This window comes from Cariama cristata, unplaced genomic scaffold (genome assembly GCF_000690535.1).
Source record: "Cariama cristata isolate BGI_N322 unplaced genomic scaffold, ASM69053v1 scaffold6296, whole genome shotgun sequence".
Lineage (NCBI taxonomy): Eukaryota > Metazoa > Chordata > Aves > Cariamiformes > Cariamidae > Cariama > Cariama cristata.
The window spans coordinates 9,568-27,695 of record NW_009620255.1 but is presented as its reverse complement, the minus strand read 5'-3'; the positions used below and the strand labels follow the sequence as shown (position 1 = coordinate 27,695).

The following is an 18,128-nucleotide window of genomic DNA, read 5'->3' as shown; positions in this document are numbered from 1 at the left end:
GAAATGGTTAGTGACTTGCTACACCACTTGGACTCACACAAGCCTATGGGGCCAGATGGGATCCACCCAAGGGTAGTACTGAAAGAGCTGGCGGAAGGGCTTACCAATCCACTTTCAATCGCTTATCAGCAGTCCTGGATAACTGAGGTGGTCCCAGTTGTCTGGAGGGTAGCAAATGTTGATGCCCATCTACAATAAGGGCCAGAAGGAGGAACCAGGGAACTACAGGCCTGTCAGCCTGACCTTGGTGCCAGGGAAGGTTATGGACCAGATCATCTTGACTGCCATCACGCGGCACATACAGGACAACCAGGTGATCAGACCCAGTCAGCATGGGTTTGTGAAAGGCAGATCCTGCTTGACTGACCTGATCTTCTTCTATGATAAGGTGACTGGCTTAGTGGATGAGGGAAAGGCTGTGGATGTTGTTTGCCTGGACTTTAGTAAACAGTTTAGTGTTTACTAATTTAGTGTTTACTAATTTAGTGACATAATTTTCCACAGCATTCTCCTGGAGAAACTGGATGCTCACGGCTTGGATGGATGTGCTCTTTGCTGAGTGAAAAGCAGGATGGATGGCCAGGCCCAAAGAGTTGTGGTGAATGGAATTAAATCCAGTTGGCAGCCGGTCACCAGTGGTATTCCCCAGGGCTCAGTGTGGGGGCCAGTTCTGTTTAATATCTTTAGCAGTGATCTGGACAAGGGGATTCAGTGCACCCTCAGTAAGTTTGCAGATGACACCAAGCTGGGTGGAGGTATTGATCTGCTGGAGGGTAGAAAGACTCTATAGAGCAATCTGGACAGGCTGCATCGATGGGCCGAGGCCAACTGTTTGAGTTTCAACAAGGCTAAGCACCGGGTCCTGCACTTGGATCATAACAACCCCACGCAACGCTACAGGCTTGGGGACAAGTCGCTGGAAAGTTGCCGGGTGGAAAAGGACCTGAGGGTATTGGTTGACAGCCAGCTGAACATGAGCCAGTAGTGTGCCCAGGTAGCCAAGTAGGCCAATGGTATCCTGGCTTGTATGGGAAATAGCATGGCCAGCAGGACGAGGGAAGTGATTGTCCCCCTGTACTCAGCACTGGTGAGGCCACACCTCGAATACTGGGTTCAGTTTTGGGCCCCTCACTACAAGAAAGACATTGAGGTGCTGGAGTGAGTCCAGAGAAGGGCAATGAAGCTGGTGCAGGGCCTGGAGAAAAAGTCTGAGGAGTCTTAAGCAGCTCAGGAGCCTCTTAAGTACTCAGTGGAGTGTGACAAAGTGTGTCTATGTATGTTTTTTAAATATTTTAATGATTATACATCTTAAGACCGGTTCACTTTACTGTCGTCTTACCATCATGCAACTTGGGAGTTTCACAAAGTGTAGATGTTAACAAAAGACTGTCTTCTGTTGACATCAGCACATAACTGTCAAAGTAGCTGCAGCCTGTCAATGTGTCAAGAGGTAAATAGGGATTTACTTCCAGTCCATCAATATCAGGTGATGATACAGTCATGATGGAAGAGCCTAAACTAAGAGTTGGGCTTGCCTCTGTAGGTACGAATCAGTTCAGGTAGCTGAATAGTTGAACAATTCAGGAGTTCATAATAGTGGAATAATTAAGACCGGCTCTTCAATCAAAATTAGCAGTAAGTAGAAAATATTATGAACAATACCAATACATGGTGACATTTCATCAATAACACTTTTGCTCAGGAAAAAAAAAACTGATGTGGTCATTCAAATGACTGAATCTGACAGCATTGTCATAAGGTTTATGAAAACAATCTTAAGACAGGGCAATAGCTAACAAGAGAGGACTGAATTCTCAATTATTATCTTTTTGCAAAAGAAGAAAACAAGAACAGTACATGAAGAAGTGGTTGTACACCTCTCATATTCTCAAACACAGTTTTCACCAGATACTCTTTTTTGGACTTTAGTTTTCCCTGAGCTCTCTAGGAATCTTTCCACAGGTTTAACAGCTTAACAGGGTTTGCATTACACACACTTATGTGAAAGAACTGTTTAGGCCATTTTTTCTGTTGCTTTATTCTGTTAGATCCATGTGCAATTCTGGAGACATTGCCTACGTATGTTAAAAGTTAAAAAGTCATTTTAATACATACACCCAAAAGGCTGAATCATGCTCACTTTGCTTGCTTTCTGTGGCAGTCTGAGAGGGCTCCATTTTGTTAGCAGAAGCAGTCTAAGGAAAGAGAAGTGTGTGGCAGCCAAAAGGTTTTCTGTCGTGGAGGAAGGTAATAGAAGTCACAGGTAAACAGCACACACATAAAAGGATACTAGAGATTGATGTGAACATCAGCTACACAAATAGGAGAGGAATGTTTTTCCTTTAGTTTTAGCACCAAGTTGTTAAGAAAACTGCTGTGTTGTGCCAGGTCTAAACATGAGAGACTCAAGCTGGAGATAAGGAGAAGCCTTTTCCCCATGAGGACAGCCCAGCAGGGGAGCTGGGGCCCAGGGAGTTTGGGCCATTTCCATCCTTGGGGGTTTCACAGTTTGGCTGGGCAGAGCCCTGAGCAGCCCGGTCTGACCCCCCCGGCTGAGCAGTGGAGCTCCCCAGGTCCCTGCCAGCCTGAATTACCCTGTGGTCCTATGAACAAGTAAATGCACATCTCTCTCCCTGTCTCTCTGTATGTATCTTAAATAGTAACTTTTTAAGTTACTCACAAAAGTTTTAAGAGTTAGACATATGTATACATATATATATGCACATATATGTATCTCTGTTTACATGAAGATAGATGTTTGTGTGTGCATACACACACACATGCACACATCTTAAATAGTAACTTTTTAAGTTACTCACAAAAGTTTTAAGAGTTAGACATATGTATACATATATAGTTTGTGTGTGCATACACACACTCATGCACACACATACCTTTACCACTACCTCTGCCTCTCTCTGTCACTCTCTCTCTCTCTATTTGTAACCCTATCCCCATCCCTAATTATGTGGCCAGGATTGATGCAGTCCAGACCAGTTTTGATCCCTGACTAAACTAGCCCACATCCCAAGGGAGAGTCTGTGGGAAGACATATCAGAGGCACAAGGTTTCCTTCCAGGGAAAAGGCATGACACTGTTCAGTGCATCCCAAGGGACTAGCATCACTGTCAGCATAGCTGCAAACAGACATCCTCAGGCAGGCTGTGCTGCAGGGATACCTCATAGTCTCACCAAAATCCTTCTACTGTGTCCTAGCTAATGTTGTTAGGCAGGTGTGGTGTTAATGCAATGTTTTCAGACCCCATGGGTTCTCACTGAAACACAGCACAGTCCTTAGGACTCCTCTTTAAAGAAACCCTAACCTCATTCATTCACTTCAATATTCCGCTTACTGTGGTTTTTCTTACAGAATGAAGAGGATGAGGACCAGCCTCTCAGCCTGGCCTGGCCTGACACCCCACGCAAGCAGCTCACCTACCTTCTTGTATTACCCATTGCTTTTCCACTGTGGGCTTCCCTCCCGGATGTCAGAAACCCTGTAAGTAGCCGTTGTTGTAAGTCAGTGAGTTCTGCACAACAGGGTGGCTCTCTAGTTAAATGCCAAAAAGGAACTGTAGTGGATTTATGTAAAAACAGAGCTAATGAATTTTTTTAACAGTTCCTTCTTTGAAGAAGAGGTCACATCATCAATCTTCAAATCTTCGAATGAGTACTTACGGGCAACTGGTTGGTAACAGCTCCATGAAGATTGCCATTTGTATTCACTAATATTTTATGACACAAAGTGAAAGCTCTTAAAACTTCTTTGAGGCCTTCATATCTACATTTCTAGATCTCCACTGAATATGACGTAAGTGCTGAGGAATTCTGTCCATCTCCAGTGCCCTAAAGGATACGACTGGAAAGATTTTAGACTGTCTAAATTTTCTCTGTGTTCAAAAATAATGATACACATTTCTCTTAAATACATGTTCTACTAGACCTTGTCTTCTACTTGTCATCTTTTAATTTTTATACTAGAACAAGATTTATAAGTCCTTCCATGTGTAAAATACTTGCTAGTTTTGTCCCAAACACAGCTTGAAGTAATGTAAGACTGATTATTAATACAAATGCCTTATTGTGACAAGTTATCAAGTCTTACCACTTTTATATTCACGTGTACAAATAGACCTGACTGAGGAGGCTCATGGAAAGTAAAAGAAAAGTCAAGAGCTGAAAAAATCTTTTAGTAGTGTTTTAATCTCTTTTCCTTTCTGGATTAAAAATAGATTTAAAACTGCTGCAAGAGAGGGATGCACAGCTTATAAGGTTATAAATCAACACTCTGAATTCTTTTTTCGTCCTCACACACACTGAAAAACTTTCCCATCCCACACACTGAAAAACTGCAGTTCAGTGCAAGAAACAAGTTTAAAATAAGACCTCTGATTTGCTCTTAGATAAAGGTTTCTCGAAAGATATAAACTGACATTTTCCCTTCCAATCTTTAAGCTTTCTTTTCTTAAAGTTTTCAAACAACTCTGGTAAACACTTTTTGTTTGGTAACACAGAGAGCATACTACATGAATTTCAAGATTGTTTATTTCTGTATTTATGCCTCCTTTTATCATTCAAAACCATCCCTGTAATTTTTTTCATAATCTGGCCCGAAATGAGCAAGTACTGCTAAGAAATAAGTATATGCATTATTACGAATTTTGAAAATCTGAAGTTAACAACAATAGACATGTTGCCTTATCCAATATTCTGTATGGTACAAATGAGAACAGTTGTTACAATAACGGTTTTGGAAAGTGAATATCTCAAGAAGTTGCATGCAACTGTGTGGTGCGTGATTATTAACACTAGTATTGTTCACAACAAAACTGGCAGGCTGACATCCTGTAGCTAAAATACCCTCCCATACACAGAAGATAAGCGAAGTTCTATATGCCAGATACTTCAATGGGGAACAGAGTTTTAAAAACTCCTTCACTGAAAGGAGTAGCTTTTTATAAAGTAAAAGAAATGTAGTTTGTAATTACATGTAGTAATAACAGAAGAGGTAACAGGCTGTATCAGTATGACAAGCTGCTTACTTGCAACATTGCTGTCAAAGAATTAACCAGATAGTTGCATAAACTGTCTAACTTTTCAAGGACACTTCATTAGTATGTTTGTCTCTAAAATATTCTCACTTGTGCCATCCTCGCTATTCCCTTCCTAACAAAAACAAACCCCAGTATCACAGCTCAGCATGTGCATCAGAAAACAACTTTCCATGAAATCTGTGAGGCAAAAGTTAAAACAAACCTAAAATAATACTTAAATGGATTTTGTAGGTAGGCCTACCGTGGATATATAAAATGAACACTTGTGTGCTATATACTGATTTGAGAGACTATATGGAGCCTTTGACATCCTCTGTGAGTATCCACTTTTCAAAAATGAGTTCTCCTTTCCTCCTAGAGTTTCTTTTCTAAAGTATATTTTGTCTCCACATAATGGAGATGGTTTGACTGCATTTACTTGTACTACATCAAGCTATATTTAGCTCCCTGAGACCCAGAAGCTATAGAAAAATAATTTCATATACAAGGTCTCTGGTTACAAAGTTAGCAAAATCCTTGCTGCCTTATTATGCTCTGGTGTATGCATATGCAGATTTTTATAAACTTTGAGTAGATTATGCATTAGTTCAACTATACTCTCAGCTAATTCAATAGCTGACATGTTTTAATGTGTGTTCAGTGCCTTAATAATTCCTGCTTACATTAAGCCAGTATATATTAAAGTCCTTTCTGTAACATCAATAATGTTGCTGGCAGTACGCCAGAGGTAGGTGTGCCCTTGGGGAATTTTATACCTGATTTTTTGGTCAGGTGTTTTTGAGCAATAACGGATATTTTTCCCGTACTAGTACCTTATTTACCCCAGTGGCTCTGTAAAGGCCAGAAACGTAACTGTCCACCTCCTGCAGCAAGGGATATTGAAAGATTGAAAGGAAAATGACGTGGCCAAGGTGGCCTAGTGGGTCAGTGCAGATATTGAACACCACCTCTTTTGTTATCGCCATGCTGCACTGTCCATCCCTTCATGTTACAGGCCAGAAAAATAGCTGTTGGGGCTCCAGTCCTGCTGCCACTGGACACATATGGGGCAGTTCATTGTATCTCTGCAAATTCCCATTGCTAACGAAGGATTACAACTTACATGAACTCTTACTGCCATACAGAGATGCACTGTTACCAAGGGGACAAGGACAAGATGTTCCCGCACAGATCCAGTTACAGTAACAGGTTCTGAGTAATTGGATTTTAGCGCTGTCAAGTATGAAAGGAAAATCAAAGCTTGCAATGCAGATAAATTTATGTCCGAGACAAACATATGACTCACTCAGGTTAAAGGTAAAGTAAAGATGTTGGTAATAATACTGGCTAAAACTAAGACAGCTACCTTGCAAATTATTAAGCACTCACCATGTTTCAGGATCAAATCTTCATACTTGCATCATTCTTGCTACTTAGAGTCCTATTTTTCAGACACTGGCATGAAATCAATACAGAAATGTACCAAGAAAAATGTCCTTAAGATTGGTGATAGACAGGAACAGTACCAATCCAACCAATCTACAGTGGAACTACAAAATTCTTTCTCTTTTGTTAAAAGAAAATAGCATATGAACGGAATGAGCCATGGCTTTTCTCATTTCTCTGTTACCATGACCACAACAGAACCAATTGGTATTAAACTGGGCTCTCTGTCTTTACAAGGCAACCATCACAACAGCTACCAGAAAAGGTGGAGAGAAGTATTGCTCTCTCTGACTAATTCTTCTAGGAAAATGCTTGGAATTGGCAGCTCACTATATTTCCAAGAGCTAGGGAGTTGCAATGAGATAAATCTCAAAAGAACGCTCACATTAGTTACAAAATAAGCATAACTATTATACTGTGGAAATAAAGTCCAGCATCCCAAAAAGAATCAGCACCCTCGTTACTGCTTTTTAAAAATTGCATCTATATGCAAATTATATAGCAGCATCTATGAAGTCCACTATTGATTTCATCACCTGTAATATGTACAAGCTTTAAATTTTGCCCTTTTTGAGTTTAAATGTTCACCCTTTTAAAATAGGTAATTAAACTGTTAAGCCTATTAAAGTACTCTTAGTCTTGAACTGCTGCTTATCAGTTAATTTTACTGAGAGAGGGTTGTCCAAGACAGGCTAGGGATACACATGCTGCAAAGTTACTGACTTGTAATTCTTAGCCATCCGAATTCTGTGGGTGTCTGACTTAGATAGGCAATGTCTCCTTATTTTGCAAGAACCATTTGGTATATAGAATCGCACTGACAGAGAGCTATTACTGGCCAGTACAGCTCTTGCTGTATTAGTTTTGTGTAAGCCAATGTACGCTTATATCTTGAGTGTTATATAGTGATTATTCAAATTGAATTGCTATGGGGTGCTCTGTGTAGATTTTGTGGCCAGCTGCAACAAACTTACTGCTTCATCATCTCTTTCACTGTATGTGTTGCCAGAAAATCTCAGTTTTTACAAAGAAGACAAAAAATGTTGGAATTTCAAAGAGTTGGCTACTAAGAATGGTGAAAAAGGAGTGCTAGCTATTTAGTTCAAAAAAAGGAAATGGCTGTTTAGATTCATTTTTCCTTTCCAGACTCAACGCTACTCCCACTGACGTCAGATCACTATTTTCACAGCCATTTTCATGTTCCTTTCAAATTGTGTTCCTTTCAGACTACAATCTTCTGTCTCCCAATGCATGTAAAGTTTTGATTTTAAAACTGAAAATCCATCTGAGTAGGTTTAAACATCAAAGCTCATTATCAGATTTTTCTGATTTGATAAAAATTTAAAACTCTGTTTTGAAAAAGTAACTCTGTTTATTCTGTATAGAGTTAAGAAGCAGATCAACCAAAGTACCCTGGGCAGTTATAGAAACACTGCTTGTGACAGTAATGGAATTTATATGAAAAGGATGTTTCCAGGTGCTATTATGGTTATTTATGCTTATATTTAAAGACAGTCCATTTAAAACACCTACGGGAATGATCTTCTTACTCCAGTAGCGGTCCAGTTATTTATTTATATTTGAGGGGGTTTGGGAGTGTTGTTAAATCTATACCATCTTTAACATGTGTTTCTATGTATATTCAATTGTGGAGTTCTCTAGGTCGTGTTAGTCAATGTTTATGAGCTCAGTTTTCAGGAGGATATTTAATATTATGGAAAGTGCCCACAGGGAGTGAACAAGTGTTCTGTAGCATAGCATACAACTGCACGTACTGCTAGAGCAGATACGGACCTTTTCATTGTCCCGTCCTGTAGATGAGTGTGCACAATTGCCATTGCTGAGTTTACTTTTTTCCCCATTAGTAATGACCTGATCTCATTCCATTTACATCAGCAGAAAGAGTCTACACAATTTCAGTGACCTGTGGAGCAGCTTTGCTCTTTTCTGGTTCAGCTGACAAAAGAAAGTCATTCCCACATGACCAGCTCTAATGGCCAGCCCAGTGCACTGAGCACCTCTTAGTCCACAGCCACCCATGCTGATCAGTTCCTAAACATGAGGCTGCCCCGTATAAATGCCTCTTGTGTCTATTATACAAGAAAAGTTGGCTGTGCAGTTCTGTAAACTCCCTAAAAAAGAGGGCTTTATCATGGCTCAAGCAAGCTGAATTGGCAAAACCCAAATAGCATTTTCTCTCCAAAAGTCATGTTCAGGGAAAGCTCTGCAGTCCTGTCTGCTCCCACAACACCTAGGGATGACCCACAGGCTAATGAGTCTCCTGGTGCAGCAGGGACACATCCTGCAGTGGAGAGGGGTACAGGCAAGGTACACTGCCCAAAAATTCTAGACACCCCCGCAGAGCAAAAAGTAGAAGTGGGTTTAGTGAGGACTTAACAGGAAAAGGTAGTGCAGGATCATGAAGCAGCTGGAACAAGTATTTAAAGAGGTATAACTTACTTCCACAAGCAGTCCTACTGGTTATTCATGAAAATTTGTAGGACTCTGCTAGTGGCACATCAGAAGTCATCTGGGGTGAGAATCTGTGTTCAGAAGGTTGATGCCCATAAAGATTGTGGTTTCATTCAAGACTGGTAGCATTCATTCACCATACAGATTTAATTTTAAACACTAATTTGATTTAGTGATTTTCTGGTACAGTACTGCAGTTGTGTTTCCTTCCTTTAGTAGTTGACTTGATCTCTTTTTGTTACATAGATCTAGCTAGTCAATAGGAAATATGGATAAGGCAAAAGACTGGAAAGAACAGAAACCACAATAAATCATTAATCTGAATAGAACTCATTCATTGGCTGCAAGAACTTTATCTGTTCAAAGTTTGACATTAGGAAAGGAGACATTGAGAATGAAAATGAAGTTACTTTGATGTTGTACAGATTTTTTAATTCATTGAAGGACTTCAGAGTGTGTTTTACATGTTTTTTTGACAAACTTCTCTACAAAACAAAGCATGTCAAATATATGCTTAATGTATCTTCTGTTCTAATTGAGAAAGTGGGTTGTTTTCCCAAGAACAGTAAATGCCCTAATAAATTTTAAATGTGTATTTTTTTAGCTGCGTCATATGGCAGTCCTTGTTATGCTGTGAAAGGTGTTGCACAAAGTTATTGATGTATGAATGAAAGGTATGGGTACCTGTTCTAGCAATTTGAAAACATTCTTTCTGAATAAACATGAATTTATTAATAAATTTAGAAGTCAAACCACCATTCAGCTAAACATATATGCAAACTGCAGCATAACAGACTATGATACAAATGACAACTGAAAATTTGCCATTCATCATAAAAGTTGTTAGGAAGTATTATTTTACAACTGAAGCAGTTGGAAGAATGAGGCATAAGTAAGCATATACCAGTGTAGGGAGACAGTTTCTTACCATTCTTGACATTAATTTTGATCATCTGATGATGATCAGAATAGTTGGTTGGAATAAATGATCAGAAAATATGAGAGGCCACTCTCATTTTGAGAAGCAAGTAAGAGTAGAGCACATCAGCCTTCAACATAGGTGTTCACTGTTTGTCTTTGTTTCTGTTTCAGAGGTCAAGAAAATTTTTTCCTATCACATTTTTTGGCTCTATCAGCTGGATTGCATTTTTCTCTTACTTGATGGTCTGGTGGGCACATCAGGTAAGGAGGTGATACCAATACAAAATACAAACCTTGCATTGTGTTTTGCACTGTGAGAGCTCATTTAGTATCAGAGTTCATCATCTGTCTCATGCTGAGTAGTGCTTTATTTTAGGAGCTACAACCATGGATGAAGTAAATCACTACTCAGTAAATGGAAAGTACTTCAGAGAGCTGTGATTGTGCTGACCGCAGGACTTAATCGTTCTGGTAACATTAGAGCCATCAGCAACTGCTTGTCAATACCTGCTTATTCTATTTGGCAATCTTATCTTTCCCCTGAAATGTGGAAATCTGTGAAAACAAGTCATTGCCCAACCTTGCCTGTATTCTCCAAGCTAGTCAGCAAGCTCCAGTATAATGTTCCGGGTCAAACAGGTTTACAGCAGAAAGCATTTCTTCACTGCAGGATGTTGGTTTGCTGTTTTTGCTTAAACCCTTTTAGGTTGGAGAGACCATTGGTATTAGTGAAGAAATCATGGGCTTGACTATCCTAGCTGCTGGCACATCCATTCCTGACCTCATTACCAGTGTTATTGTAGCACGCAAAGGTCTGGGGGATATGGCTGTATCCAGTTCTGTTGGAAGCAACATATTTGACATCACAGTGGGGTAAGTCCTACAGCAAGAAAATTGTGTCTATTTTAACAAGTCTTTTGTTCTTAGCCTGTTGCCATGGTTTTGCCAAGGTGCTGCCTACAACAATTTTCTGCCATTGATGCTTAAAAAGGAGTGTGAGGCAAATATGCAACAGATGTTACTATTTCAAGGGCTCAGAAGTTTATAGACATTTGCATGACAGAATTGTTACAAATTTGTTGCCTAATTCTCTCTTTGATACATTGCAGGGCTGCCTAGGCAAGTGAATTGTGCTTTAAAAAGTATGCAAGAGCATTGTTCCAAGAAGGCATTTCTGAAGCTTTTTATGATTTTGTCAGGTTACTGTTGTTCACTTATGTTACCACTCATTGTGCTTATGCTAGAGCTTTTTCTCTAAACGATGATCGGGAATAATTCATTGCCTCTGCAGTGTTCAATGTGTTTGTTGTAATAAAACCAGGATGTCATTGTCTTGTGTAGCTCATTTAGGCTGTTGTTGACATGTGATTTTTTTATATACCTGGCAAGTCCCAAATCACAAACCAATTCCCTATTAACACAAAGGACCCTTTGTATAGCTCTGACAATGTGAAGCAACGTAAGATTGTGCAGAAATGTGCTATTTACACTTCACTGCTTCACAGCAGTGCTAGGATAATGATGTGTGGCATGCAGTTGGAATTCAAATTCCTTTTTGACCTTTAGAGACAAATTTAGATCAGGTCCAGAAATGTTGTAATCTATGCCTTGGTGTTTCAAAAATGTGCAGGAAATACACAGACAAACTCCGTCTTTATTCCCACATTCCCATCTTCAACACAGGATAGAAGCACTGAGAATCATGTCCATACTCTCAGTTTCGCCATCTTTGGTTGTTTCTTGCTATCACAAACGCAGAAGATCAGGTCTAGTCATAGTCGTAGTCCCATACAGCCTAGTTCTTCACTGCTGAAAATAAACCAGCAACTGCACAGGTACAAAAAGGGATCCTGAAGTTAGAGGGGATAGTAAATCGCCTTTTCACTCTGTCTGTTAGGTAATGGCAGTACCTTTGGACACAGCAGGAAAACTGGGCCACTTTTTTCCATTAATCTGGAAGCATGAAGTGTTTGAAATAACATCTATAAGCAGCAGACCTGCAAAATGTATGAAAACATTCTTCACTACTGCGTGCTTTGACTTAAAGCACATAGGGTGCATTACAATACTTTTCTCTTTTGCAATTCTTTCTTACTTTTCTTAAAATTTTTCATCTTCCTGCCAATGGAAATATTGTTGTCCTGTACTAGTCAGCTAGACCTGGCGTATTTACAGCAGAAATGGCACAGTGGAGCTGTAGGCTGGTGTGGTTAGTACCAAGGCTGAAATAAAATATTCTCTCTTGAGCTGCTTATTCTAACTTTGAATGTTGTGAGCTTCTGACAGTTCTCTTCATGCTTTTTAAGCCTGCTAAGCTCCGATCAGTGGCTTAAATATTTATTTCAGCTTGACACCTTCCACAGGGATGTTGCCTCATTCTGTGGCATCAGAGGTGAGAAATGCAGTGACAGCAAATACAGAAATAGAAATTAAGCTAGAATTCAGTTCAAGTTCACATTTTAACACAGGTTTGTACAATAAACGTGGATCAAGGCTTTTAAGGGCCAAATTTTGGGGGCAGTGCCTTGCAGAATGCTGGTTCTTCATGGCAAAGATATGTCTTTATGCAACCCACCCTCCTGTCATGCAGGCTCTTGGAAAAGGGAGGAAGTAAATTCTTCTGCAGATGGTCTGATATCCAACAAACAAATGAAAGGGGTCTTCCTGCTCACAGACAGGATGCCAGGTGATTTGTCAGCCAAAGGAAATATAATTCACTAGTGTAACTGGTGGAAAAGTGGAGAGCCTAAATCCTGTATGTTCTCCCCAAGAACCACGAGCAAGCTGACAAATTAGATTTATGTACATATTAGAAGAGTTGAAACTCTTCCTGTCTCATTTTATGCAGGAAGCCTCTGGTTGTACTTTGAAGTGCCTCCCAAAACTTTCTAGTGCCCCTTTCTGCAGGTCTGCAATGTTTCCAATTTATTTTTCTCTTTCTTAACAGCCTTCCTCTTCCATGGCTCCTGTATGCTGTGATTAACAGCTTTGCCCCGGTGACAGTCAGCAGCAATGGTCTGTTCTGTGCGATTGTTCTCCTCTTCATCATGCTGCTCTTTGTCATCCTCTCCATCGCTTTCTGCAAGTGGAGAATGAATAAAATCCTGGGCTTTCTCATGTTTGGGCTTTATTTTGTGTTCCTGATTGTCAGTGTCCTCCTGGAGGACAAGGTGATCCAGTGTCCTGTCTCCATCTAGTGGAAAGTGCTGTTTCTCAAGAAAAAAAAAAAAAAATTCAAAAGAATATACGTATAAAAATGAAACAGCAAAAACCACAATGGAAAGCTTCTATGAGAATAACCCAAGGATTTGTAAATTTCCTCTCCCTCAATTTTAAAAGAGAGAAAGAAAAGGATACAAAGAGTGGATCTCAGAGTTGAAGAAAGACTGCTGCTGGGCAGTGCAGTCACACACAAAGGGCTGAGTCCAGCTGCGCTGAGGTTTTCTTTGTCTGCTACAGAACATCCTCGCTGCTCAGTACTGGAGATGCTGCGCATGCATGGAAACAGTGAAAGCTACGGCTTCTCCTCTGCCTATGGTACATACCCACAGACTTCCTCTTCTCTGTAGTAGTATACACAGACACACAGCGTGCTCAGTTCTTAAAGCTCTCATCTTCTAAGGGGAATGCTAATATTAACTTTGTGGAGGCACCACCCCACACATACCCTGGTATGGGATTTTTCCTGATAATCTGCTGAAACTCCTGAGTGGAAAACATACACCAAGCACATGAGTCACAGACAGGGAAGAGCTTGCACATCTCTTCATGTAAGTGGATTTATGTGATGTAATTTCAACAAAGCCAAGGAGTTCATCAGTATTTTGATCCTCTGCATCACAGGTCTGTAAAGGCAACCAGCGGGATGTTAATGGTGGTTTATTACATCTTGCAAAACTCTTCAGATTCCAAAACTCTGGCTCTGGCACTAAAGGCCATGCCTGGACATTTTGTAACTGGTGCAGATTTTCATTGCATGCACATGCAAAGACCAGAATGGGGATAGTCTTTCTTCTCTAATAGCAAAGCAGCATGCAGAGAGATCGTACAACTACTATGTGAACACACCATTTTTTCTAATGCAGCAATACCAACAACAGTACCAATGGCTTTCAGATGCTGTTATCATTATGAGTTTGCCTTTTCATGCCAGAAGAAAAAGGCTGATTTGCTTATGCATAGTATTTCATACAGAAAATAGAAGTAGTTGTAAAGCGGCAGCCTAATTGCTGAAGTGGATATATGTTTTACAGGCTACCTTTCACTATTACTTGGAGTGTAAGGACCTTCACAGCTACATATAGCCATTGCTGGAAGAGATCCTGAGCTGATGTACAAAGCTGGGGCAGTTTATATTTGCTTTTATAAATCTTGAAACTAGGTAGGAAAAACTAACAATTGAAATATAGTGGAGCTACAGGAAACCTACCTGAAAATTTTTTCAGTATTGCTGGATGTGTGAATGTCTGAAGAATCCCAGGAAGGAGTGAAAATGCAATATTTTTTTACTGAAATCCTGAGAGAAGGAGAAGGTCCAAACCTAGAACAAAAAAATAAGGCACGAGAAAGCAACAAAGTGTTCATCTTTCCTGTAGTTTGGATGATGAAAAAAAAAATAATAATGGCAGAACTGGAACGGGTGTTAAGAAATTATTTCAGATAATCATCATTTGTTTAAGTCTTTTGTGCAGTTAGAGTTCATGAAATTTCAGCGCATTTCTGTGACCTTTTTCAGCATTGTTTTGTATTTGTATTGTGCTCACAATGGCAGTGCTATGCTCACAGCTGTGTAACAAGAGGATCAGCACATTTTGTCTTGTCTGTTTTTCTGTGTTCCATGAGGTTTGCTTCTCACTCATCTCCTTTGTCCTTTACTGTTTTCCTGTTGTATGTATAACAGTATCTGGTTAGAGGGTAAAGACTTGACAGAAAACAATGGTAGAGAAAACAATAAAAAATACATATTAAAAATTACTGAAATGTTAATATTATGTGATACCATGAAGAAAAAAGTGAGATACTAATGAACAAATGCAAGAAAACTAGAAGTTACAATGTCTGCTACTCATGCCTAGTCCTAAGGTATTAAGTCCTAGCCACACTCAGAATCAGTGTTTGATCTTAAACATACATTTGCAACATTTCTTGCTTCTTAGTGCTTTTTAGCGTGAGCTGCTCTAATTGCGAGCAAAAATTTGTCTGTGTATTTAAGAGCCTGTCTTAACAATAGTGCTACCCACCTCTTAACATTTGTTTGTACAGGTGAACACAATGGAAAGATGCATATACACATACCTGCAGGGCCTCTGCTGACAAGAGCATCAATCTTGCAAAAGCACATCTATCACCCAAGTTCTGAGCTCAAATGAAAGAGGTGTCCCAAAATACAGAGCTGACTCCACAGCATAATCTGTATCAGAGGAGTCACCAAATGCTTTTATTTCTGATGATAGTGCTCAAAACAGGTGATCCTTTCACAAGTGAGCAGAATAAGACAGAGCAATCTAAAGAGCGTGTGCAGGATCACAATAGGTCTGTGTCTGTGGGCACTCACAATATACAAAGATGCCCAGATTCACTGGTCTGACATTTCAAATCAAGAAACCAAGGATGGTCAAGAGTCTGATCTCTGTTCAGAGCACTTTGATGTGCTCTGAAATGTGAGGGCAGCAGCAGCAGAGACTACTGCTGCGGTGAGGGCAGGTAGGGAGAAAAGAGCAACAGATTGAAAGCCCTACACACTGGAAATATTTCAGTCCAAAGCTGGCATCAACAGCTTGAAGGAAGAATTTTTTTTATGTAGGGCTAAGGGCTGGTATCCTGTAATGGTATTTGTATACTGTCTTAAAATGTATATCTGACTCATTTTTTTCCTGTGACTGCTTGCCCCTATCAACATATTTCTCTTGGAAGGTATTAAAAGTAATTTTTTCCGCTCCAGAATGAGAAGCCTCATGGCTCCCACTGCCATGCATCTGCTGGGCAGATCATTAGTCAAATGGCTGAATAATTGTGTGGTCAGTGGCAGCTCAGCTCCAGGGGGGAACAGGAGAGGTTTCAGTTGTGAGGTGCTTTCTGTGGCAGCTGGCTCTGAGAGCTGGCTATACTTACCAAGGCAGCTTTCTGCATAACTGCTGGAGTAAACTGTTTCAGGATACTTGCACGGTGGTGTACTTTTCGATTATAAGGCAACAGCTCTGCTGGTAGAGACAAAAGAGGAATGGGATAGAGGTAGAAGCATGGCCCCTTATCCCATGCTGGAGGAGTCTGAAAATCTTAAATTGGAGTGCTGAGAGAACAGCTGAGAACCACTGCAGCCGAGTGACTGGATGTCCGTAACATCCAGCTTGGCAGCTCAACACTGCCAAAAGTGCACACCACTTGTTACAACACTCCTATTTTTACAATGACAGCAAATTTCCCAGCATAAAGTTTTTCTCATTGTTCAAAACTGTTTCAGTGTGTGAACCATGAATGTTTCTCAACCTTGTACACCTAGAAGTCAAAATTAAATTCCTGTTTTCTTCAATCAAAGTTCTGAATGACTTCATGAGGGATCTGGTCCCCTGAATTCTAAAGCGAGTTCCTCGGCATTGAAGCCTCTTCCACCTGTCCATACGCCTGTGCTCATTTATTCAATTGATGCTGCATCATCCTTATGAAGCATAAACAAATAATTAATACAGAAATTGGTGTTATGATCAAGATCCTGTTCTATCTTAGTGTTTTCAGGACAATACCAGGTTGGCAACACAGTAAGAAAGATAAGAATGCAACTTCAGGTTAAATAGCCAGCTTTTTGTGGCACCATCACACCTGAACAGAGCCAATGTTGGACATGATTTTTGGAAGGGATTTCCAGTAGCATTTGAGTAGGCTCATGGGTCAGATTGTAACCTGGTTTAAATATTTTCTGCACTGACTTCATTGGAATTAAAGAGAGTGGGTCCCATCAGTGCAAAATACCATTGGAGTCCTACAAGTATTTGCTGTTCTCCACTAAAAAGAAAAAAAAAAAAAAAGCCGGCTTCCCTCTGCAAAAGGCACCATGGTTGAATCTGTAGGGTAAATGCTATGAAAGTGTGATAAAAAGTGTGATATGAGGATGATATCCTCAAGAATTACATGTAGACATGCAAAAATCTTTCAGCAAAGCTCTGTGTTTTAAATTAGCTATTTTTCTGAAAGCTAGTGCTTCCTTGTAGTGCACACAGGCTCTCTGTGTCTGTATGCCTCTGCTTATTTATCCCATCAGTGTGGTTGTCTGCATAATCTTCATGAAGCATAAAACACAGTGGGTGACAAAGAAGCTTATCTAGCTGTCATTTTATGTTTGTAATGGCAATGAACCTACCATGTAATTTCTACATACACTTCTCTGAAGTAGTTTACGGTAACTCGCTCATGGTACTGTTGTGTGTGGATATGAAGGTCCACAAAGCGGTAGGTTAAACGTGGTTAATCCAAGTACTGTAAAAAATAGATGCTTAGAAATATTAATGTTTGGGTGTTTTTTAAGGGATTATTTCTCTGGTTCTCTTTTACTTCATTACATCTTTTGCAAAAAAGGGGATATACAATGTTTTTTTAATTATTCTTCTTTCAGCAGTAGTTCTTTCAAATAGCATCTTGTGGTCCATATAACTTATGCTCTGAATCAAATATAGGTGTGTATGAGATGGATTTATTTATTTATAACAAAGAAATAATCCCTTCTCCAACAACTGGCCCACTGAAATCCAGAAGATTTCTGCCATTAACTTGGGTAAGATACAGATTTTTTTCTTAGGATCCCGTATTTCATAAATGCACTTTCATAACAAAAATAATTGTCCTGGGAGCTATGTACAAAAAGAAAATTTGCATTCACTTGTATTCTTGGAAACCATTTTACCTCTTGTAAATAAATAAATAAAACTAACTGAGAAAGAGGCATGGACTTGCAGCTGGAAACGTATCTGCAGGAAGTGCTTTGGAGATTAGCAAATGGGATAGTTTGCACTCAACAGTGTGAAGAGTCGTCCTGTTCCAGCCCTCCAACAGATGTGGGTTTCACTCCTGGTTGGTGTTAAAATGATCCTTCTTGGATCTGTTGCCATCAATTATAGGAATATCAGTACTGAGATATCTGTCATTTCCATTGGGACTGGGGAGAGTAACTTCCAGATTGAAGTTACGCAATTCAGTGCACCCATCCGATATAGAAGTCATACATTGATCACAGCCCCGTAATCCAGACAAGTCATCCTGTAGGTG

At 39.9% G+C, this 18,128-nt stretch overlaps 1 protein-coding gene across 1 annotated transcript; it reads left to right on the top strand.

Annotated features, from left to right (window-relative positions):
• The first annotated feature begins 262 nt into the window (after positions 1–262).
• Positions 263–13,087, top strand: LOC104162739 (sodium/potassium/calcium exchanger 2-like). The gene is made up of 5 exons (XM_009701548.1): positions 263–388; positions 3,371–3,499; positions 10,044–10,133; positions 10,579–10,745; positions 12,820–13,087. The coding sequence occupies exons 1-5, from the start codon at positions 263–265 to the stop codon at positions 13,067–13,069; spliced, it is 762 nt and encodes a 253-aa protein (XP_009699850.1). The 3' UTR covers positions 13,070–13,087.
• The last annotated feature ends 5,041 nt before the right edge of the window (positions 13,088–18,128 follow it).

What these genes read in the sequence shown, in the direction of transcription:
- LOC104162739 (XM_009701548.1), top strand. Translation starts at nt 263, where the DNA reads ATGGACCAGATCATCTTGACTGCCATCACGCGGCACATACAGGACAAC. An exon ending in TGATCTTCTTCTATGATAAG is followed by an intron (nt 389 to 3,370) that starts GTGACTGGCTTA and finishes TTTTTCTTACAG; the next exon opens with AATGAAGAGGATGAGGACCA. An exon ending in ATATTTGACATCACAGTGGG is followed by an intron (nt 10,746 to 12,819) that starts GTAAGTCCTACA and finishes CTTTCTTAACAG; the next exon opens with CCTTCCTCTTCCATGGCTCC.